At 44.0% G+C, this 24,991-nt stretch overlaps 1 protein-coding gene across 1 annotated transcript in view; it reads right to left on the reverse strand.

Annotated features, from left to right (window-relative positions):
- The window catches only part of LOC147726646 (interleukin-31 receptor subunit alpha-like), a 672,471-nt gene that overhangs the window by 301,947 nt on the left and 345,533 nt on the right, over positions 1–24,991 (reverse strand). Inside the window, exons 8-9 of the mRNA XM_086960699.1 lie at positions 7,847–7,985; positions 7,674–7,756 (exon numbers count right to left, since the gene is read on the reverse strand). Coding sequence (XP_086816825.1) covers positions 7,674–7,756; positions 7,847–7,985 — 222 coding nt within the window. The remainder of the gene's footprint in view (positions 1–7,673; positions 7,757–7,846; positions 7,986–24,991) is intronic.

Below are 24,991 nucleotides of genomic sequence, written 5' to 3' on the forward strand. Positions count from 1 at the left end.
ACGGTCCCCTCATTCAAGCACTATTAGAGGCAATACATCTGCCTTCAGGCATATCCATCATGAAGTGCAAAGCACATACTAAAGTTACAGATTCCATTTCCCAGGGTAACGACCTGGCAGACCAAACAGCAAAACATACAGCATTGACTCACACCCAGACAACTGATATGACAAAGACAATAGTACCGACACATTGTATGACAGTTAGGGATCCCATACTAGATGTAATCGATATTCAGACACATGCTACTCCAGATGAAATCAAGAAATGGACTGAACTAGGAGGGATCCAGACAGATCAAGGTTGGATGACAAAGGGAAAATCTACATGGTTTCTCCCCGACTCTATGGTTCAAGTCATAATAAATACAGCACATAGTCCAGCACACCTAGGAGAAAAAGCTATGTTAGACAGCTTACAGAATCTCTGGTACAACAAACATTTACGAGCAGCAGCGAAACAGAAAGTGCGTACTTGCATGATCTGTTGTCAGTTCAATCCAGGTAAAAGCGTTCCTGTAGAACAAGGTGGATTCCATCCTCCCGATCACCCTTTTGAAGTCCTCCAGATGGATTATATCCAGATGGACCGTTGTCGAGGATTCAAGTATGTCCTCGTAGTTGTTTGTGCACTTTCCCGTTGGACCGAAGCATATCCAGTCCCAGATTACACTGCCCCGACCACTGCCAGGCAGCTGGTTCGAGAATTCTTCCCACGGTACGGCTTGCCTCGTGTCGTGTACTCAGATAACGGACAGCCATTCTCATCCGAGCTCATGAAACAGGTTTCCCTTCTGCTAGGATATCAGTGGAAATTCCACTGCGTCCGACATCCCGAAGCCGCTGGCCTTGTAGAGAGGCATAACCAGACACTGAAAACACGCCTTGCTAAAATCTGTAAAGAGAAAGGGGTCGACTGGATAGTCGCCCTGCCAGTTGCACTGTTCTATATGAGAATGGTCCCCCATTCGAGATCAGGACTATCCCCGTATGAAGTGGTCTTTGGCAGACCACCGAATATGTGGGGGACGCCCATGCCTAAGAAAATAACCGATGTTGATTGTAATATGCTGACAGATTACCTTGCCTCCTTGATGTCTGCACTCCAATCATGTCGTTCACAGGTTGCTGCAGCCTTCCCCGACAACACTGATGTAAAGCCACACGATGTCCGTCCCGGGGATACAGTCTTAATTCGCAACTTCGACAGGAAAAGCCCGCTGGAGCCCCGCTGGAAGGAGCCGAAGATCGTCCTTCTTACCACGAGGACCACAATCAAAGTGGAAGGCCGAAAGGGGTGGATCCACACGAGTCATATTAAAAAATGTAATGAACTATTGCCAGAAACTGACTCGTCCACCCCCTCAAAGGACAGCCTCGATACTAAAGACTTCAAAGTTCCAAAAAGAGAGAAAACTCCCCAAGAGGAGTATCGAACAAAACTTCGATCTAGCAAGTCAGACAGTTTAATTGTTTAAGTCCTCCCCTAGGTGAATCGGTTAAATAGTTTCTGACATGTATCCCCTAGATCAAGATAGAGAGAGAGAGAGAGACAACTCAAGAAACATGCATATTGTAAATCACTCCGTAGTCACTGTATAGTGACATTATTGATTATGTTTTTTCTAAGTCTTCTGATTATTGTTGCCAGTATATTGCTTCCCATATACTACCCTATCTTCAAGCGTGAACAATCTGCTTACAATGTCACTGCCGAACATTCTTTTAGCGAATTACCTCCCCATGAACTATCTTACAGACTTGCGCTGCGCAACAACACCTTCATTAGTATGTTACATCACTCCCATCAGACTAATAATGCTACGAATTGTTGGATATGTGGCCGACTCCCTCCCTATCAGAAATACAAGGGAGTTCTGCCCCTCTTTCCGTACCTGTTCACACACAATGGCTCTTGTGGAGCATGGTTTAGAATAATTAATTCCTTAGATCCTGATATTGCTGTTTTCGAAGGAAACTGGGTTTGGGGAAACTTGAACTTAGTTCTGCTTAACGCCTGTTATCCTGACAAAAAGGGACTTCCCACTAGAATAGGAACTGATCTAGAAAATGAAGTATATGGATTAGGTAATTATACAATTAACCTTATGATTCTTACTGTCGAATCCGAAGCTGCACCAGTTCTCCCCGCTATGTCAGTATTACCAGTCAAAGGTGATTTATGTGTCAGAAAGAAGGGTTCAGTACACTTAGGTCATAGCAAATGTACTACCGTGGTCGAATTCAGTGATCAAGGCAAATCTTCCTTTAGAGCTACTCGTCATTCCTACTTTGTTTGTGGCCATACCGCATACATACGCTTACCTCTAGATTGGGATGGTACCTGTTACATTGCATTCCTTCTGCCACCTGTTTTTCTAGCCCCTCCTGATTATCACAGAAATACAAATCTAGTAAAGAATAGACTCCGAAGAGATCTCCCGATTGTCGACTATACTGAAACAGCATGGGAGCAATACACAGATTTCAATAAAGGATTCTTTTTCTTCACAGGTCCCGTCCAAAATAGTAAACTGATACGAAGATTAACTAGAACACTCGAAGCAGTAGTGAATGAAACTACCTCCGCTCTAGGCAACTTAACAGAGGAGCAATCTGCCATGCGGGTTGTTGTTCTCCAGAATCGTCTTGTTATTGACGTCATCCTAGCAGATAGGGGCGGAGCTTGTAAGGTCATCGGGTCAAGTTGCTGTGTTTTCATTCCAGAAAACGCGCCTACAGTATATAAAGCTATTACACGTCTTCATAAGATTGCAAGTTTGATACATCAGAATCCAGGCACCTGGACTTGGTCCGGTTGGTTCTGGACAACGTTGACCGCTTGGGGATGGAAGATCCTATCCTTCCTAGGCATTGCCCTTGTCATAGTATTCAGTTGCTGCCTGTGCCTACAGTGTGGGCCAGCGATTTGTGGTCTGTGCGCCACTTCATGTATTGCACATTCCAGTTTTCACTTAAAACGCGAAAAGAAGAAAGAAGAGCAAATAATGTTACAAGAACAGACTGATCGGTTCATGAGAATCGATATATCATGAAGGGTCCGTAGGGAACAAGGAGGGAATGAGGAAATATAAATTTTATGGTCGAGAAATGTTCCCTAACGTGTACCCCACCGTCTCCATGTACCAGCTTAAAGTGCATGTAACTTCCCTCCTGTGCCAGCTATGAAGACGCAAATACATTTGCGTCCAACGTTAACATGTCCTCTTTCAGATCCACCCTGAACGGGTTGAATATTCCGTTCCTAAGTATGCCATGCCAACGTCTTTTTGTGGTGTACTTTACACGTTTTTCAGCTCTGGCGAAGTAGGCCCTGAATTCTGCCATCGAGCCTTTTTCTGCCTTTTGATTCTGAACGCCTCAGCCTGGGCTGTCTCTGTACCCGTGACCTCTGCCTTACTCCCTGTGCGGCTAACGGCGCTTAGCTCAGCCTGCTGCCTGCCAACACTGTATTCAACCTTCGAATTATCTGTTCCGCTCCTCAAACATACATTCCTGCCTACTAGTTCAAGTAAACATCTTCCAGCTGCAGAGCAAAGGGCCCGGCCTCACTGTCTCCGTGCAAGTAATTCATAGCCTCTGTTACCATGGTAGGCCCATGCCCCCTCGCATCTCATGCAGACACTTAGACGCTTATACACGCACTCACAGTCAGTATAGAATAGCCTCTGCCCAAGAGACCTTTTCCTCTAGATAATATGGTTCCCAAACATTAGATATCAGATATGATATAGGTACGAGTTGATCTGACATGCCAGACTTCTGTCTCTTTCCGCTAGTGTAAATGTCAAGTCCCCTGCTCCCTCCAGTTCCACGTCATTCACGCGTCATGCAGCTGCGCGCGCATCCAGGCCTCAGATTTCTGCTGACATTGCCAAATTCTGCTAAGTACCCACCTACTCGTGACACTTACATGTGACGTTTCTAGCACACACCTCTATGCCCACGCCTAGTTCACGCCTTTTGATTACGTATTGCTAACACGTGTATGCTGTTATCTTGTTTCTCTCAGCTGTTACGCCTACTGTATTGGTATTCATTCTATGGTTTAAGTATAAAAGTTATGTCTTGTCAATAAAGTATGCTCTATCCCTTCCTGCACCCCAGTGGTGGCAGGAACCCGATATCCGATCTGGTACCATGACCATTCCTTTTTAAGGAATAAAACCCCTAAGAAACTCTAACACCACGGACTCTGCCTCTTTCTTTCCGATTGAGTTATTTTTGTTAAGTACTTACCTGCATAGAAATTAGGACGGTAAATCAAATATTTACCACATTTGAACTAAGGCTTCAGGGAGCCCGATGGAAATTCAATCCCCTTGCGCTCTCTTAAGCCTTTGTTTAATTTGTTAGAGGATTCTGCCGTCTAGTTGTCGAATGCTCTAACAAACTTAGTAGCTGGGCTATACCAGCTATTAGAGTTCCGCTGCCTTGTTAAAGTCCCTCGCCTTCGGCTAGGACCATTAACGCTGCAACGGGCCTTTGATAGCCGGTATAGCTTGCTACGGCGGGCAATAAGGCAATAATTTTGCGTTCCTTGCCATGGCATTTATTTGATATTTTAGGCTATGTCAATTATCAGTGAAAAGACAACGATTGTGTGTTATCAAGAATAGCAGATTGGCAGTCTAAGATATTAAAAGAGTCCTTCCATCGTTGAACAGGTAGTTATTTTTTTTAAGAGAGGTTAACATAAATCCTGCTTTTAAAACATTGAATTCTGAGCAACGAAGAATCAGCCATTGTGGAAGGGTCTCCAGGAAATTAGAGAGGAGTGCTGTATCAGTGAGAGAAGATACCATGAGGTAAACTGTATACCATCAGTATACAGACAATAAAGGATCCCTGATTTAATAAGAGTAGCCAAAAGTCGTCCCATATATTCATTGAAAAGGGCAGGAGACTGTGTGGAGTCTTGAGAATCCCACTTTTTGCTGACTGAAATGGCTGGATAAAGAATTAATGATTTTAAGTGATTGGGATTAGCTTGATAAGTAGGAGGCTCGATCTTTAAGGATGTTAATAAGAAACCATAATGCATCACCTTCAACCTGTAGAAGAGATTTTGCCATGACTGATAGAAAATTAGCTAGGAATTAGTTAACAAGTATATGACGAAATAGCAGACCAGCCGCACCACCGTCAATCACCTTCCCAATCAAAGGTAATCCTGACACACAGGGACGACGTTGTTTGGGTAACTAGCATCACTGACAAGTTCTTAAGAAATGGAGAGATCTGTGTTATTTTGCAGCAGAAAGTTAACCTCTGCTGTACAAGTGATGAATTAACTACAGCAGTCCAGTAGGGTAGAAGAAGACTAAGTGCATAAGTTAAGTAACTGATAGCTATCCCCTTGTGCAGTTTTCAATAAAATGGGAACAAGTCATCTGGGCTTTGCACTTCAAGTGGAAGTTAGTGCAGACGTCAGAGGCTGCCTCTCTCCAGAAAGCTGACACGAATGCTTGTGCTAGGGTTTTCGGCGTTGCTTATGCTGTGCGTGGAATCCTTATCTACAGCTTAACTCACAGCTAAGATGTGAAGCCCTGCTTGGTTTACGGAGGCTCTCTTGTCTCGGCCCTTCATTGAGCGGACACCTCTGATCTTTCTTATCCTTCGGAGCTCAAACAGGCAGCAATCAATCCCACAGCTCCATTTTGTCCCGATAATGACTAGATCAATTGCGGAAGCTTTCCGGCTGACAAAGATATTTATTGTAGAATGGCACATACGACAACATTTATTCCATGGGGCCTTATTTATGAGCCCTTGCGTCACTTTTACGCCGCCGGTGCGTCACTTTTTGTGACGCACCAGTGGCGTAAAAAATGCGCATTGTTGCGTCATATTTACAAAGTGACGCATCTAGGTAGATGCGCCACTTTGTATACCCCTGTGTCACATTATACCTGCGCCAGGTATAATGTATGCAAGGGGGGGCGTATTGACGCAAGGAAGGGTCGTAGAAGTGACCCAGTGAAATCTATGAGATTTCACTGCGTCACTTTTAGGACACCGTTGCGTCAAAATCCTGCGCTTGCCTCATAGCAGGCGTAAGACTGACGCAGGCCCTTTCACATGGGGCTTGCCCCATGTGAAAGGACACATTGCTGGAGTTGCGTCACTTTTGTGACACACTCCAGCAATGCGTCACTTTTGCGCTTACAGATACGTCAGAAATACTGACGTATCTGTAACTCCTTGCGACATGATGCGTCATACATTAAATATGACGCATCAGGAATGTCGCAAGGAGTGCGCACTGAGAAGTGACGCATCGCTGCTTTCACGCAGCGATGCGTCATTTCTCATAAATGAGGCCACCGATTTTTACTCATGCACAGGATCATTATAACTTTTCGCCATTATCTTACTTTATGTCTATAACCTTGCGCCGTCCACATGCACTTCACAAGCACTGTGTGTTCACTTGATTGTAAGAATATTAAATAACTATTTTTGGATTATTACTGGCCATATCTTTCTTGTGATTTATTTATATTTTCAATATATTAGTCTGAAGCATTGTATGGATGACAATAGTTTATTTCAAAAAGATGCCCTTTGTGAAATTGTTGTGGGATTGGGTCTCCAGAAAGCTGGGCGTACTATAACTAAACCTACGAGGTGCCACCACATGGCCCCTCACTCGTAGGGAGCACTACTGACTCACTTTGTCTAGAAAGGTAACCTCTCTCACCACTCCCTCTCAGGTAGGGGCACCTCGACCCTTCCTGAGTGGCAGTTATCTTTCCCACCATTTTTCCACATCTACTTTAGTTCGTGAACTGCAAGTGGAGTGAAGAACAACTCATTTAAATAGAAGTAGGACTCTTCCTTTCACCATCACTCTCTGGTTCCACCTGAATGTCGAGCTTTACCAATGCTCCTTCGCTTGGAAAACAAAGGCAGGGCGATGACTGGCTGTTGGTCAGAGCCTGTGAGGGAAGACGATCCTTTGTATAACCCCCTCTACCCACCTGGTGCCCAGTACCAAACCCGGAGGTTAGTAGTCCATTGTGGTGACTCTGTGCACATCACTGATTTAATACCCAAACTGTGGGTCAGAATCCAGCAACTTGTCTCTATTTTCTTTGCCTCCAAACCTGGCAAGGACAGACACTAGAACACAAAGAGTCTTGGAAAATGTTCACATTGGTGGCTGAGTGCGACCCAAAGCCGGTCTGTTCAACCATTTGGTCTCATAGAGTCTGTTCCTTCATGTCAGGCTTGGGGTTTCAGTCAGTCGGGGCACTCCCTTTTCAGGGATGATGGCAGGTGCCTGCCACAGATGGCATGACTGGTGCCCTGTAGGGCTGCCACAAGGTCAGCACCCGGAATCGCCAGTCTGCTGTCTCCTAAGACCACTTCTCAGATAATTTAAAGCATCAAAATCTTCTACTTACAGCTGCTCGAACATATGTGGTCAGTCAATCAGGCACCAGAACAGCTCCTAGTCATATAAGAACACATTGCCTCATAGGTGGTGCATCATTAGCCATTCCTGTGTATAAGATCACATATCAATTTCAAAATAAACCATTTCAAATAAAAGAATGCTGTGAAGGAGAGGTTATTGAATCAGGAAAACACGACTCGACCAATAAACTATCTGATGCTCATAAAAGATCAAGTAAGTTCATAATTACCTCCCAGCTGACGGAGACTGCCCTTCTACCTGCTGACAGAGGTTCAATGACTGGCTTGGTCACATTTGGCATTTCTGTGAGCCCTGGTAAAAAAATAAAATAGTAGGCAAAAAAAAAGAATGAATACTTGTTTAAAAGAGGTTCATCGAGTGAAAATATAACTAAGAACTTACTGTGAATAATTACAGTTTCGGTTCCCCAAACACAGTGGTAGCATGATTGGTCTGGGATGCATTTCACTTGAGCACTGAATGATGAAGACATGCTGGACTGTGGGATTGTGACTTCTACTTGAGGCTTCGTTATGTTCACCTAAAGAGCAATGCAATCAAGAGATGTCAGTAGAGTAGAGTGTTATAAAGCAGTGGGGGAAACATCCGAGAATTATAGTGTAGCAAGAGGAATGTAATCTTATATCTTACATGGGTGCATCTAACCAAGCACGCAGCATCAAAATACAAATAATATCATAATCACATCTACTTGTACTATGAAACACACTGAGCAAATCACTAGTCGCTATATGGGATTACAGAATCCCAGGGCCAAAATATCTCCAGTGGCGTCTTCAGGATGTGGTCAACCTCTGGGAGCATTCTGTTCTAGGTAACAACAAGTTTTCTAGCTAGTGCCTCAGGGCTGAAATTAGTTAGTCCTCAAACTTTGGACCAGATAATTCCAGGCCCGACACACCAGAGCCAAAGACCTCTCGGGGGATTAAAGCAGCTCCTATGCCCAGCCCATCCACCCTCATATTTCAGACAAGCATTGGCATAGCTAATAATTCTCGCCTTTGGGACCTTGTAAGTGTTTATCCATGTAACAGTTAATGTTGTTGCACCAAGGATATTGTGCTGCATAACTAAATACTTATAAGGTCCCAAAGCGAGACCTATTACAGGTAACACAGACCACAGACGTGGGGCATGGGATGGGAAGGAGCAGCATGTACGTGGCAGGGAGAGAAAGAAGCAACACGAATTGGGAGAGGAAGGGGGAGAAGCAACTGGTAGAAAGAAGAGATAAAAAGTGAATTGTGTCCCTTCAAAAATTATGGACGCAGTCATTTTTTAAAATTAACCCCCTGAAAAATGTGTTTCAAAGAAAATAGCTATGTGGTGACTGAACCTGCAAAACACAGTAAATACAGTTTCCCCACCCACAGTACGCGGAGCACGGCAACCTGTAAATACTTTATAAAACATACAGCAGCGTCTCAAAAGTGGCACTGAGTCCTGATTGTCGGGCAATGTGACAAGAACAATAATGTTTCAACGCTTCCTACCTGAAAACAGATATCAGCAGAAATTCTTGACACTTAAAAGGCTAAAGATGTGGTCAGTATAAATACTGTTAATGGACCTGTGAATAAAAGTTGAATGTTTCAAACTCACTACCTTTAAAACAAAAATCAAAGCAGGAAAACGATCTTCCTCATATGCTGCTGCAAGCAGGCCTCTGTCAAAATGATAATCTGTGACCCTAATTGGGAGAAGAGATCATGGCCACATACTGAAGCTCCCCTCATTTTCGAGATCCCTGCAATACTTCACGATCGAACCAGCGTGCAAGCATAGAAAGAACTAAAGTGAGAGCGGAGCTGGGCACCCATTCTCCCTGCTGTATTAAAGTCTGAGATTTTAGTTCATCAAACCACAGGCTTTCGAGTACATCGCTCTCTGCATTTTAAAGCCTGTTTCCTTTAAGCACATCGTGAACATCTTCCCTCACAGAACAAAGCAACGCGAAGTAAAGAAGCAAACTGGACACATCTGGACAATTTTACCGTCACAAAAGAAATGTAAAATGAAATTGGAACAAATATGTAAACAACCAAATCTCAGTGAAAGGCAGAAACACGACCCAATAACAAAATGCACACTAACACCCAGCTTTTAGCACACATTCTGTCGAAAAATAGAAGCGAATAGAAGTAATGCATTAGCGCATCGACGCAGTGGAGCCCACTATATTTATGCAAGTAATAAGACATTATTAGAGCAAAGACTAGATTATGATAGCTGGCAACCTGTTGTTTGCGCCATTTGCACAAATCAGAGGAAATGTTTCACAACTATGCCCTACACAGCAGGTCTTTGCTGCCTGATAATCCCTTATAGATTCCTTGGTTTCTTACCCCGCAATAAGAAATAGTTAAAAGAAAAGTCAGGCGCCTTCAATCTGCTGAGCACTTCACAGCACTAGGGAAATAAAACAAAGGCACCACTTGAGGACTTCTACAGCACTTCACTCTCAATTCACAGTTTCTTTGGAAATGAACACCAGTACTTGAGATCCATATAAATTCCAATAAGAAGCACAACAAAGCAAGCATATTAAAAAGCTCTGTAAAGGCCCTTACCAAAACATTTACACTTTCTTTAAAGAGCTCTAAGCAGAATTATGATAAGACAGCACCCAGCACCATTGTTCACAAGTATCACCCGAGCATAAGAAACAATGCTTGCTACTTTCTGTGAGCCCCCCTGGATTGAATTGGCTGCCTTTTGAGCGATGCAATGAGCGATGCAAAGAACGGCCGGCAAGGGTGCCCTGCTTTAGTCCCATGTGTGCTGCACATTGAAATGCCTGTCCTCCAAATGACTTATGGATTGCCATCGGCAATGAGAGACATGCCTTTTACATGGCATACAAGAAGATTGTACACACTCCTCCGCACCGTGATGACCAGCATGCAGCAGCAAAGAATGCAACAAGGATGGCAGGGGAAGGAGAAAGAAAATCCGTAGACAAGATATACTGATATCATTTGTTGTGACAGAGGCCATTGGCACAAGCCTGAAGCAGACTGAGATTGGCGGAACTGAGTAGGAGAGATACCTGCCTAGTAGGGAGCTGAGGAGAACATTCCGCACCCACTGAAGACCTCCTCCAGCCGCTGGTACAGATTAAGATAGATGCAATTGGAGACCCCAAGTACAAGTGGGGAATGGCAGAGGTCGAGTAAGCAAGAGTGGAGCAGGAGGTGACACGCTCATGAATATGCACAGGGCGGGTGGCACTCCTGTGACGAAGAAAGCCAAGAGAAGGTGATCCAAACCTGAGCCAAATGAAACTGCGTCAACCTAAGACAACGTACCAGCACTACTCTCATTCACGCAAGTCACTGAAGGCTTCCAACTGCTTTCTACACTAGGTGCAAGCTCATCAGACAGACTGCGTTGTCAAGCCCCGAACTGTATATTAGGTGATTCCAGCTCTGAAATCCGAAAGCAAGCATGAGCTCCTCATGAAAGGAAGCCCAAAACAAGCGCAAGTTATACTAATCAAAGCCCAAAACGAACATATTTTGAAAAGAATGGACGGTATTTAACAATAACAAGCGTGCGCGCCTCACGCTGAAAGGAGGCAGCAGGGGGAGGGGAGAGAGGAGGGGGCCGACACCTGCTTCCCTTGTGGGAGCGAGCAGGAACCATCTGTTAATTACTAAAAGATGGTTTTGAAAGCTTGCTTCCGTAAGGGAATCGCCAAACGTGCATGCGTTGCCATTCAAAGCAATGCAACGCGTGCACATTTTTGCCTGCAAAAGTGAAGCGATGGCTAACGGTCTTTTCCTATGCAGCTCATGTGCGCTGCGTAGGTGAGACCTAAAAAAGGGGAACATAAAAAGCTCTCCCAAGCTGAAGTGCCAGGATCTCTACCCTCCTGCTCCCCCACCCCAGGGCTAACCCCCAACCTAGAACAGAACCCTGAAACATATAGCACCTACTCCAAGGAGGTGGTACATGTCTGTCGATAGGGTCTAGTTATTTCTCATGGAAGTTGGAAAACATGTAGAACCGTACCCGGTATTGTCAGTACCACACATATTTCCCATTGTAGGGGAAAACATTCAAAACCCCATTATATCACAGGAAGACACTGGCTGGTATCCTTAAATCCAGCTCGGTATCTTCCTGCGAAGATAACAAGGCCCAATGAGTTCTGGGACTTGTACGTTTTTGTTTTAAATCAATAAAGGTGTGTCTTAAAAATCTAAGCATGTAAATAGCTGTTGAGTGAACTGGACCCTAGAGGTAGGTTTAAACAAGCATTTGCAATGCAATAGGTCTCGCATTAATTACGTTTGAGCCATTGGCATTGCGAAATATTGCAACACCAATTGCAACAAAAGTCTATACATTGTAGGCCAAAAACATGTGTATTTATTTTTGTAGCAATGGTGGCATGCTGAGCTTTAGATGAATATGTTTAAAAGTAAAATGCGCCATACTGCGATTGCTACAATAGTTAATTATGGATGCGTTAACAATTGATGTGTGCACTGATGGCTGGTGTTGTGTGTACCTGTAGGAATTGTGCCCTGATGGCTGGTGGTGTTTGTGCCTGGTGGAAGCGTGCACTGATGGCTGGTGGTGTGTGTGCCTGGTGAAAGCGTGCACTATTGGCTGGTGGTGTGTGTCTGGTGAAAGCGTGCACTGACGTCTGGTGGTATGTGCCTGGTGGAAGCGTGCACTGACGGCTGGTGGTGTTTGTGCTCGGTGAAAGCGTGCACTGATGGCTGGTGGTGTTTGTGCCCGGTGAATGCGTGCACTGACGACAGATGTTGTCTTTGCCTGGTGAAAGTGTGCACTGATGGCCGGTGGTGTGTATGCCTGGTGAAAGTGTGCACTGATGGCTGGTGGTGTGTGTGTGCCTGTTGAAAGCGTGCTCTGACAGCTTGTGGTGTGTGTGCATGGTGGCAAAGAGTGCACTGATGTCTGGTGGTGTGTGTGTCTGGATGCGTGCACTGAAGGCTGATGGTGTGTGTGCCTGGTGGAAAAGCGTGCACTGTCATGTTTAAAAGTAAAGTGTTCCATACTGCGATTGCTACAATAGTTAATTGTGGATGCGTTAACAATTGATGCGTGCACTGATGAATGGTGGTGTGTGTGCCTGTCGGTAGTGTGCACTGCAGGCTGGTGGTGTGTGTGCCTGGTGTAAGCGTGCACTGACGGCTGGTGATGTGTGTGCCTGGTGAAAGTGTGCAATGACGGCTGGTGGTGTGTGCCTGGCGAAAGCGTGCACTGACAGCTGGTGGTGTGTGTGCCTGGTGAAAGCGTGCACTGACATCTGGTGGTGTGTGTGTGTGTGCCTGTAGAAATTGTGCACTGATGGCTGGTGGTGTGTGTGCCTGGTGAGTGTGCACTGACGGCCGGTGGTGTGCCTGGTGTAAGCGTGCACTGACGGCTGGTGATGTTTTCGCCTGGTGAAAGCGTGCAATGACGGCTGGTGGTGTGTGCCTGGCGAAAGTGTGTACTGACAGCTGGTGGTGTGTGTGCCTGGTGAAAGCATGCACTGACATCTGGTGTTGTGTGTGGTGGAAGCATGCACTGACAGCTGGTGGTGGGTGTGTCTGGTGAAAGCGTGCACTGACAGCTGGTGGTGTGTGTGTGTGCCTGTAGAAATTGTGCACTGATGGCTGGTGATGTGTGTGCCTGGTGAGTGTGCACTGACAGCCGGTGGTGTGTATGCCTGGTGAAAGCGTGCACTGACGGCTGGTGGTGTGTGTGCCTGGTGAAAGAGTGCACTGACGGCTGGTGGTGTGTTCCTGGTGAAAGAGTGCACTGACGGCTGGTTGTGTGTATGTGTGCCTGTAGAAATTGTGCACTGATGGCTGGTGGTGTGTGTGCCTGGTGAGTGTGCACTGACGGCTGGTGGTGTGTATGCCTGGTGAAAGCGTGCTCTGACGGCTGGTGGTGTGTGTGCCTGGTGAAAGTGTGCACTGACGGCTGGTGGTGTGTGCCTGGTGAAAGCGTGCACTGACGACTGGTGGTGTGTGTGTGTGCCTGGTGAAAGCGTGCACTGACGTTTGGTGCTGTGTGTGTGCCTGTTGAAAGCATGTACTGACGGCTGGTGGTGTGTGCGCCTGGTGGCAAAGCGTGCACTGACAGCTCGTGGTGTGTGTGCCTGGAAGCATGCACTGAAGGCTGGTGTTGTGTTTGCCTGGTGGAAAAGTGTGCACTGACATTTGTTGGTAGGCGGATATGTAGACACAAACGATGGCCAATCAAGTCTCGAGGTAGGCGCATTTTATGAAGGAAACCGAGCCGTCGCTCCAACTAACGTCAGTTGTGATGGTGCTTTCAGTGATGTGAACTCTGGTGTGCTGGTAACTGAGCTGAGACCAGTAGCTTATTCAGCACAGGACAGTGCACAGCGGTCTGCTTGGGAATGGTTTCGGGTTATGAACAATCCGGGTTTGGCTCCTTTTTCTTTAGGAACCTTTATAAAAAAAGGTTGACGCTGACGTCACAACAGGAAGCGATGTCACGAAAGGTGGCTTGCACCATCGGACTCATTGCCTCCCCTTGCTCACCCTTTTGATGCGATTGCATCAGAAAAGCCATTATTATTATTATTATTATAATTGCATTTATTGAGCGCACAGCTACCCGGAGGTTTCCCGGCGCTAAAAGCAAACAAAAGGTAAGCTAAGCTGAGAAGGAATGAGCACGCATTTTAAACATTAAAAAGCCAAGTCTTAATTCCTCTGCGGAATTTCAGGTAGCAAATTTCAGATCGCAGGAATTGAGGCATGGAGTTCCATAGAGAGGGTGCGAGTAGCGCAAACGAGCGACCGCCCATTTTGGCTTTGTTGAAGCGCGGGGTCTGAAACTTGTTTTGCGTGGAGGATCATTGCGTGAGCAGCGTTCTGAATGGGCTCTGATCTCGCCCCAGCGAGGCCAAAGAGTGAATGTTTGTCTCCATTTGCTCCAGTTATCGAGCTGCCGGTAAATTAACTGGGGGGACGCCATCCACCCGCGTGGGACCCCGACTCGAGCCCTGATAGTAGCCTCTTCTAATGAGTTTCCCATGTTGGTACCATCTCAAAACCAGCCTTTCCCTAGATTTCCTCCTCCCTTGACGGCTGCTCATTCAACATTATTCATCACTAGCTAGATCGAGGTCACGTGAGCGCACCCCACAGATCACTTCTGCTGTAAAAAACAGATATGCCTTCTAAACCCTTATTTAAAATCATGAGACACGTCATCCTGTTCAACTGGTGTGCCGACCGTGTATAAGTCTACCTGCAGCTCGCAGTCAAACCACAATTATTCCAGGACCCACACCAAGGATGTCCAGCATTGGGCCACGAGGGCTGGAGCCGGGCCACATGTAGCGGAAAACACCTACTGCGCAAAAGTCTTACACTTGAATTAACTGCAAGTAAATGGGTCCCTTGTTGAGTTACATACATCTGTGTAGCCCACTTCTACCAGGTGCAAGTCACCGAGGCGCTTTCAGAATGTCTGCTGCACCCATTACAGTTCTGGAGATGACAGGGATGGAGGTGTTCAAAGACTGCATATCTTCAGAGGGGGCGTTATCGCTTCCCCTTGTATAATTTTATATCTAGCTTGTGGGTGTGACCTTCTGGCTGAGATAGGGCACCAACACCCGTGGTCTCCGGCTGCCCTCTCACCCCGGCTCTCTCCCCCTCTGCCTCGCCGCTAGGCACAGATCTCCCTGGGCCCAGATCCAACATGGAGGCGAAGCAGGGGCATTCTGGGCATCTGGGGGAGCGAGGTACGAAGTCCTGAATCTATTCTCCCCGCTGGGGTCATTATTTAGGAATGTAGGTGCCTCCCTTCCTCCAGGACGTTAACCCACAGAACACAGACTCTGGTAACGAGGCATGTCAGATCACACGTCATGTGTCACAGGAGGCAGACCCACAACTTGTGAGGCGGGAGGTTATCCGTAATCGAACAATAATCGTCAGGGCGAGGGGCCAATTCAAACAATCAAATTTTTACTTCCCGCGATACAGAAATTAGCACCATGTTTAGCCCCTGGGGGCATTAAACTGTTGTCAACGCGCAATAGGAAAACAAGCTAAGAGTTCACAAGTTTGTTAATGTGTTTACTGTGGCGGTAGGAGTGCAGGGTGGAAGGGTTAGGGAGGAAATGATAGAGGAGTATTTAGAAATGGATATGAGAGAGGAAACGAAGGATAGTAACGGAAAACAGGAAAAAGAGGAGAAGAAAACTTGTCTGAAAAGTAGATGAATATAAGGAGAGCCAAATAGGGATAGAAAAGAGAACTAGAAAGGGAACAGCAACAAGTTATATCAGTACAAGTGTAAGCCCAGTAAAAAAATCAGGTTCCTGCAAGATTCTAACCAGGACAAAAATGTGCAGTCTCCCAGAAACGCGTGTCACCCTACACTGGCCGCAGGTTCAGATACCGGCCCAGTGGCTCATCAACGGCCTGAGGATAGACGGAGTCACAAGACCCCAGGCTCCTCATCCCAGACCCAGCATATAGACTGGGAGCGCGTCGCCCGCAATGCACTCAGTCCGCTGTGCCCAGTTACGATGGACTAGAAAGAAGCAAAACAGAAAGCAGCTTGACATCCAGCCCGGGGAGGAGACCTGGGAGGGGGAGGGCTGCCTGCACATGCGCTGTCCTGCAACTTTTGCGTGCCCTGGGGCTCGCGCAGGCAGCGACTGGCCCTTCCGGGGCTCCCATGCCATGCTCAAAGAGAGCTCCGGCGCCAGAGAGGAAGTGCGGGGGCTGAAGTCCCGGTTCCCAGGAGGGGACCCGGGTGAAGAGCAGGATATAGCAGTGCGTGGCTCCCATGCCTGTGGAGAGAGCTCCTCGTTGTGCAGCATTAACTGTAGAAGAGCTGGAGTGCTCCGCCTGCAGCCAGCCACCGTTTAGGAGCACCCCCGTAGTCCGGGTGAGTCAATAGCCCGAAAGTTACACTTATTTATTTATGCATTTTTATGTAGAGCTGACTTTACCTGAAGGCGTCAGAGTGCTTCACAAAAGGAACAGTAATGAGGAGAAGATTACAAGTGAACAACACTGGGCAGGAAATGTGCGCATGGCTGTAGCGCGAACGCGAAAGTGAAACTGTATGCTGGCGATGTGCGCGTGGCTGTACGTGCGCGTCCACAGACCACAATCTTCTCATGCACCGGTCTGTTCCACTTGGAAGGCAACACAATCACAATAAGTCTTGCTGGCGACAGCGTTTCGCGCTGCATCACCAGTGAGACCTAAAAAAGCATGTATTCTATGCAGGTTTTGCAGGTGGCAGTTAGTTTGGGGTAAGAATGCTGGAGTCGCCAACCTGTGCTTTTTGTGAACTCAATAAACTGCTGTGCCACACCATATCAGCGATCGCTCTTCCTAGTTAACTCAAGAGACAGACCAGAAATAAATAGGCGATGGATATGATGTTCTTCAAATTGTTACCCTCTCCTCTAGATAATTAAATTAACATAAGCTATCTATACTAATATGTGGTGTTTTGTTTAGCCCTAAAACCTTTAGCTCTTGTCGGAACATGAATTTGGCAGATTTAAGGTCTGATCTCTTAAACTTTTCCAGGAAGCTACGGTCATACAAATATTTTGCTCAGAAGATGCCTATGAATAACACATCCTGCCATTGATCCTAAAGATAATTTAAACCTGTATGATTCAGAGACTCTAGTATGTACTATAGAATTAGAATTTAGGGCTAACATGGGTGCCTTTGGACAATGAAGCATTATTCAAAAATATCTAGAGAGTGACATTACGTTCATATCCACATTTTGTATTTAGTTCATGATTAACTGAGCAGTACTTTTTGAATGAAAAGTATGTGAAGGTTGTAGACACATGTTTACTAAATATTCTAAAGGGAGTCCTCATATAACTAAACCTCAGTTTAATGCAATTGAGGACCAGAATTCAGACTCAACCCTTTGACAATGAGGTAAAAGTGGTGATAATCCTAGAGGTGTACCTGGATAAAGCAGACTTACAACAGGGAGGTTACATGTTAGAGTAGAGTAGAAGTCTGATCGCCTGAACGCGGCATCTGCCAGAAGACCACCTCCCAGGGGGCCTTCTGACAACTGTATTACGCACTTACCACAATGCCGACGGTGTGGCTGCAGAGATCTTGCGACAGTGGAGATTAGTTTTCCTTATGTATTGATGATAGTGTCAACATTTCCACTTCATATGTGTCGAATGCACAGATAAGCATGATACATGTGGAAAAATACCACCTACCCATTGCCGGAGTCTGTTCTATATGTGGGCAGTCCAGGCAATGGGTATGTGGTACAAAAGGACTCACCTGTATATCGCCGCAAAGAGGGTCGTAATCCTTAGGGTGAAAATGCTGCTGTGAAAGGGGACCTAAAGAAAGGGATCCACATAGACTCTGACTGAAATAACAGGAAAGGGGTGAGTATGCAACCCAAATCCTTCATTTCTGCTGACTTGTAGCTGGTGGTCCCATCACTGCGGTCGGCTCATCGGAAAGCCAACTCATAATACAGACGGTGGTGAAACTCCTCTGTATCACCCTATTGCATTTGCTTTTCCCCGACCTCAAACCTAGCGGTCTGCGGTGTGCTGCGGTGTCAGAGGTTCAGCTGCAGCATTTGCAATAGCAATCCGCCTATCTTGTAATACGGTGGTCGGACCACTGAGTTCACAGCAGCCAGACTGCGACTGCGTGTATGGCAGTTCACGGACAGCCAAACTCGTAATAAGGCCCTTTATAATGATCCCACTATCCACTTAATAGTAAAATTGAATAAACTTAGGAATTTTGGCACATTCAGATTTATGAGAGAATATGGAATACAACTTTTTCAAAGTCGCTCCCTCTTTTATACCTGTATTGTATTTTTACGTAAAATATGCAAACTCTTCAGACAACACCCGGAGACTCATCGTCAGCTCCATTGGTTCTTTGACAGAGAACATAGCCAAATATTTAAACACAGTCCTGTTGTTTTAATTTTTTCTCAGCTCCTGGAGTAGAGACACCAAATATCATTATGAAACTGGATGGATTGGCCACTGAACAAGACTGGTTGTTATTAACCATGAATTCAGTATGATCATATACCATTATTGAGCATATTGTTGTTTTGAGTGTCATAGTTTTTTTTTCTTTCAGCATCCTATTTTTTTGCCCATTTTGAAAAAATCAACATGCTTCTACTGATAGCATCACTCACACTAGACAATAACTAAGGCCCTCTTTTAGAGCTTGGTGGGTGTCCTGCTGACCACTGCTGCCTTGGTGGACTACTGCCTGCCCTATTAAGAGATCTTTCCTTCCTGGCGGAAACATGATGGTCCGTATGCCCATAAAAAGAACAGCCATTTTGGCAGACAGGGTACTCTGAAAAAGTTGTGGACAAGTATTGTGTCCGCCAAACTCTAAATGAGGCAATTTGCCTTGTTCAAATCTAACTGTAGCAGTGTGGTCCAAGCACAGTCATGTCTTTGCAAATCTTATGATGGGACATTTTCTGAATTTTTAACAGACATATGCCTGAGCTGAAGACTCAGATACCTTTATTCCAGTTGTAAATTTGTAGATTTTGCATCTAGACAATCTTTTTACTGGTATGAAGCTCAACAACAGACACATTTGATGATTGTGTGGCCATAGTTAATTTAAACAGCATGAATTTAAAGGTTAACTCTGTGGCTCGTCACATCACATGAATATATTTTTAATCCATCTGAGGCTTTGGAGGCATCCTTCGGATCTCCTCTCATTATTATGATACTGTGGACTAATGGCAGTATAGTGACAATTTGAGTTCTTTTATATTCCAATTTTAAAATTGAAAGTATTTTTAACAGTAACCATCTAACATTTTGTATTTCTTACTAAATAGGCTGGCTGAGTTAAGACTTAGAATAAATGGTTTGGATCAACCACGTTTGTGCCTGTTTGCGATCAAACAGGTCATACCTACATACCGGCATCAATCAATGGCAATGTTAAGCAAGAAAAGTTACTCTTGAATGTAGTAAGTTTTGTAAAGAAAGTAAGGCCCTTGTGGGTAATTGGTCCAGTAGCCAGTAGTGTAGATTATACAAGTAGGTTTAGTCAGTTACAAGTAAGATGGTAAGAAAGTTGACCCACCATCAGCAACATCCTGCTGCTCAGCTCCACTCATTCCAACTGATCACTCATACAAGCCATGCACTCATGAACATTCTATTACATCACATTCTCACAGGTTGAGAAGAAAGGAACTAGGGGAGTCAATAGGACAGAACATATATACTACCTTCAGAACAAAAGAAATGAAAGGAAGCTAAGAGGAAGAAAAATACACATTCCACACCTCCTGTAAATATAAGTAACTAAATCCTTAAATTAGAATGTAGTATCCCATTACATAAATGATTCAATTTCTTAGATTGTATAGTAAAATTATATTACATAAGATCACATTGCATGACTCATTAGATTCTTTGAATTGTAAAGAAAGACGACATAAGATTACATTACATAAACATCACATATATATCTTCTGCTATCGCAAGAGAACACCAGATATATATATATATATATTTACACACACACACACACACACACACATATATATATATATATATATATATATATATATATATATATATATATATATATATTACCTACTGGCGGTCGCCAGTAGGTAGTTCTAGTTACACCCTAGTTTCCATAGGAAAAGCATTTTTTGATTTGCTAATAACTTTGTTAAAAGTGAAAAGGACTTTATCCCTGGTTCCCGGAATGGCAATAAAATCATCGTGGAAAACATATTAGAGGGGACTGTTCACTACATAGACCAGCATGCAGTGCAACCGCCTGACTCGGCATCCACCAGGTGGCATAAATTAACAATCGAACATTGAAGCTACGGTCGAGGTGAAGTGATCTGCCTTTCACTATGAGCTGCGGAAGCGTCGTCTCTGAGGAAGGTCATGGACATGACCGAAATGCATTAGACAGAAAGACAGCATGCCGACTGAAAAATAAATTTTAAACCGGGAGGAGTAGCGGCTCATTTTCTCTTTTGTTGAGAAGTTGTTGCAAAATATATATATATGGGGTGTGTGGGGGTTATCTTAAATGAGTAATAAAAATATTAGTTAACTCTCTCTCTCGCTCTCTCTATATCTATCTATAATATATATATATATATATATATATATATATATATATATATATATATATATATATATATATATATATATTACCTACTGGCGGTCGCCATTAGGTATATATAGTTAGGATCTAGTTATACCATAGGAAATCCCCAACATTCTATTTGGAATAACTTTGTCGCCGATTGAGGAATCTGCGTGTAATTTTCCTTAAACTTGCTCATCTATGCTCCGCTCCTTCCCTGAATGTTTCAGGGGGATTCGTCAAGCGGGGGCCGAGAAAAAAGGGGGGTCCCAAAACGTGTTTTCCCCATGTTAATTTCCATAGGGACCTTTAGACACGGCTACAGCCCAAACGGCTGAATGGAATTACACCAAACTTGGCAAAATGGTAGGGCTTGGTATGCAGATGTGCCTTTGCTATGTTTGGTGAAAATCCCTCAAGTAGTTCTTGAGAAAATTGAATTTGAAAGTTTTCAAATGGCATTTTCTATGGGACCTTTAGACACGGCTACAGCCCGAACGGCTGAACGGAATTACACCAAACTTGGCAAAATGGTAGGGACTGGTATGCAGTAGTGCCTTTTCTTTATTTGGTGAAAATCCCTTCAGTAGTTCTTGAGAAAATTGAATTTGAGCGAATTATATATCTGTATGCGCTCAACATTCTATTGGGAATAACTTTGGCGCCGATTGAGGAATCTGCGTGTAATTTCCCAGAATTTTGGCCAGCTCCGCTCCGCTCCTTCCCTGAAAGTTTCGGGGGGATTCGTTAAGCAGGGGCCGAAAGGGGGGTCCCAAAACGTTTTTCCCCATGTTAATTTCCATAGGGACCTTTAGACACGGCTACAGCCCGAACGGCTAAATGGAATTACACCAAACTTGGCAAAATGGTAGGGCCTGGTATGCACATGTGCCTCTGCTATGTTTGGTGAAAATCCCTCCAGTAGGTCTTGAGAAAATTGAATTTGAAATTGTTCAAATGGCATTTTCTATGGGACCTTTAGACACGGCTACAGCCCGAACGGCTGAACGGAATTACACCAAACTTGGCAAAATGGTAGGGACAGGTATGCAGTAGTGCCTTTTCTATATTTGGTGAAAATCCCTCCAGTAGTTGCTGAGAAAATTGAATTTGAGCAAATTATATATCTATATGCGCTCACCGTACGCGCACCATACGCGTACGGTACGGTACGCATACCGTACGCGTACGTGTGCGTACCCTTACGTGCGCGAGCGCGTTTTTGATTGGCTGCCAGTCGACTGTCAACATTCCAAACTGTCCAAACCAGGAAGTGTTGGCCACCATCTTGTTTTTCAGGAGAACTGAGGCACAAGAGAGCCCAAAACAAGAGTGGAAAACACGAAAAGGGGGCAGGGTAGAGACCCCCCAACCCCAAGGACAAATAAATAAAATAAAAATTTCGAAAGAATCGAGGGGTGCGCACACCGTACGCGTACGGTACACGTACCGTGCGCGTACCCCGCGATTTAAAAAAAAATCTTTTTTTTTTTTTTTTTTTTTTGCCCTTGGTGATCCTTCTGGGACCCCCCTGAGAAGGGCTAGGGGGTCAGGGGGTCTCTACCCTGCCCCCTTTTCGCGTTTTCCACTCTTGTTTTGTGCTCTCTTGTGCCTCACTTCTCCTGAGAAACAAGATGGCTGCTCAGGTGGTCCCAGAAGGATAATAACATATATAAACGTTATCCGCTAATAGAATTAGCATTTACAAAACCTTTGAAATTTATTGAAAAGAATATAGGTTTCACGCCTGATATAGTTAGGAATTAGCATTTAAAAAACCTTGCAAATTCACCGAAAAAACTATAGGTTTCAGGCCTTATATAGTTAGGAATTAGCATTTAAAAAACATTGCAAATTCACTTAAAAAACCATAGGTTTCAGGCCTTATATAGGTAGGAATTAGCATTTTAAAAACCTTGCAAATTCACTTAAAAAACCATAGGTTTCAGGCCTTATATAGTTAGGAATTAGCATTTAAAAAACCATTGAAATTGCTCCTATATAGTTAGTTGTACTAACTATATTTCGCGCACCCGCAATCCACTGCTGATGATGTCACATATTACATCATTCATGACATGGTCAGTGACATCACTGATGACATCTCAAATGACATCACTGATGACATCTCATTTGACATCACTGATCACATCACTGATGATATCATTCATGTGATAATACGATGCACCTCCTCACACTCTAATATAACCTTTGATATACCCAGTGTTAAATACAGACTACCATTCTTGAAACCATTGACACACCAATACCAGTTACTACATACGTACTCACTGATTCCTAGTTCTAAACACACATTTACTTATTCACCCATAGAATCACTCATACATACAGTCACTCATCAATACAACACTATCATATGCACTCATACACCTATACAGACACTCACACACTGCTACTCATCCATGGAGTTACTCACACACCTAGTCAGTCATGCAAAGAATCAATCACACTTCCATTTCCTCAACTATACAGTTATACACACAACACCTTACTTATTCAAACATATACTAACACATACTTACTCTCTTATACATTCGCTGATACAAATACACAATGATCCATACAGCCACTCGCAGATTCACTGGCTCTCATGTATAGTCATTTATATATGCCAAATCTCACATGCACTGTGTTTTACATATGTACTTACTTGGACATGTAGCACTGAGATATCCATTCACTCACCAACACACCCGTGGACACAGTCAACCGCCCATAAAGCTGTTTCCACATGCACTCTTGAACTCATACACCTAGTCAATCAACTGCTCACGCATCAATGCACAGAGTCACACACCTCCCTGCCACCCACACACACACTGAGTCTCCCATTCAAATACTTGGGCAACCAATCAATAACCCATATAGCCACTCATATAGCTACTGATCAACACATGCATTAGCTTACACAACAACAGACATACTGATGCACACATTCAGACAGTTTAGTCACTAACCCATGCATTTAGTAAGACACATTTAATCACTCACTCATACAGTCAGTCACGCACCTACTAAATCCTTCATCCAGACACTTATACATCCCCTCATTCTTCAATATGTAAAACATATTTAAACTTTACAGAAACACACAGTCACTGGATGATGTCATCAGTGATGTCATCAGTGATGTCAACTGAGATGTCATCAGTGATGTCATCAGTGATGTCACTGACCATCTCATGAATGATGTAATATGTGACATCATCAGCAGTGGATTGCGGGTGCGTGAAATATAGTTAGTTCAACTAACTATATAGGAGCAATTTAAATGGTTTTTTAAATGCTAATTCCTAACTATATAAGGCCTGAAACCTATGGTTTTTTAAGTGATATATATATATATATATATATATATATATATATATATATATATATATATATATATATATATATATATATATATATATATATATATATATATATATATATATATATATATTCAATGAAAAAACCATAGGTTATAGGCCATATATAGTTAGGAATTAGCATTTACAAAACCTTATTTTACTCGCATAAAACCATTGAAATTCCATATATAGTTAGCTAACTATAAGCGCTAACTATATATCGCGCACCCGCAATCCACTGCTGATGATGTCACATATTACATCATTCATGACATGGTCAGTGACATCACTGATCACAACATCCAGTGATTGTATGTGTCTGTAAAGTTTAAATATGTTTCACATATTGAAGAATGAGTGGATGTATAAGTGTCTGGATGAAGAATTTAGTAGGTGCATGACTGACTGTATGAGTGAGTGATTAAATGTGTCTCACTGAGTACATGGGTTAGTGACTAAACTGTCTTAATTCGTGCATCAGTATGTTTGTTGTTGTGTAAGCTGCTGCATGTGTTGATCAGTAGCTATAAGAGTGGCCATATGGGTTATTGATTGGTTGCCCAAGTATTTGAATGGGAGGCTGAGTGTGTGTGTGGGTGGCTGGGAGGTGCGTGACTCTGTGCATAGATGTGTAAGCAGTTGATTCACTAGGAGTATGAGTTCAAGAGTGCATGTGGAAACAGCTATATGGGCGGTTGACTGTGCATGGGTGTGTTGGTGAGTGAATGGATTTCTCATTGCTACATGTGCAAGTAAGTACGTATGTAAAACACAATACATGTGAGAGTTGAGATATATAAATAACTGAACATAAGAGCCAGTGAATGTGTGAGTGGCTGTATCGATCACTGTGAGCTTGTATCAGGGATTATATAAGAGAGTAAATATGTGTTATTATATGTTTGAATAAGTAAGATGTGTATAACTGTATAGTTGAGGAAATGGAGGTGTGATTGATTCTTTGCATGACTGACTAGGTGTGTGAGTAACTCCATGGATGAGTGACA

The sequence above is a fragment of the Lissotriton vulgaris genome, chromosome 3_1 (assembly GCF_964263255.1).
Source record: "Lissotriton vulgaris chromosome 3_1, aLisVul1.2, whole genome shotgun sequence".
Lineage (NCBI taxonomy): Eukaryota > Metazoa > Chordata > Amphibia > Caudata > Salamandridae > Lissotriton > Lissotriton vulgaris.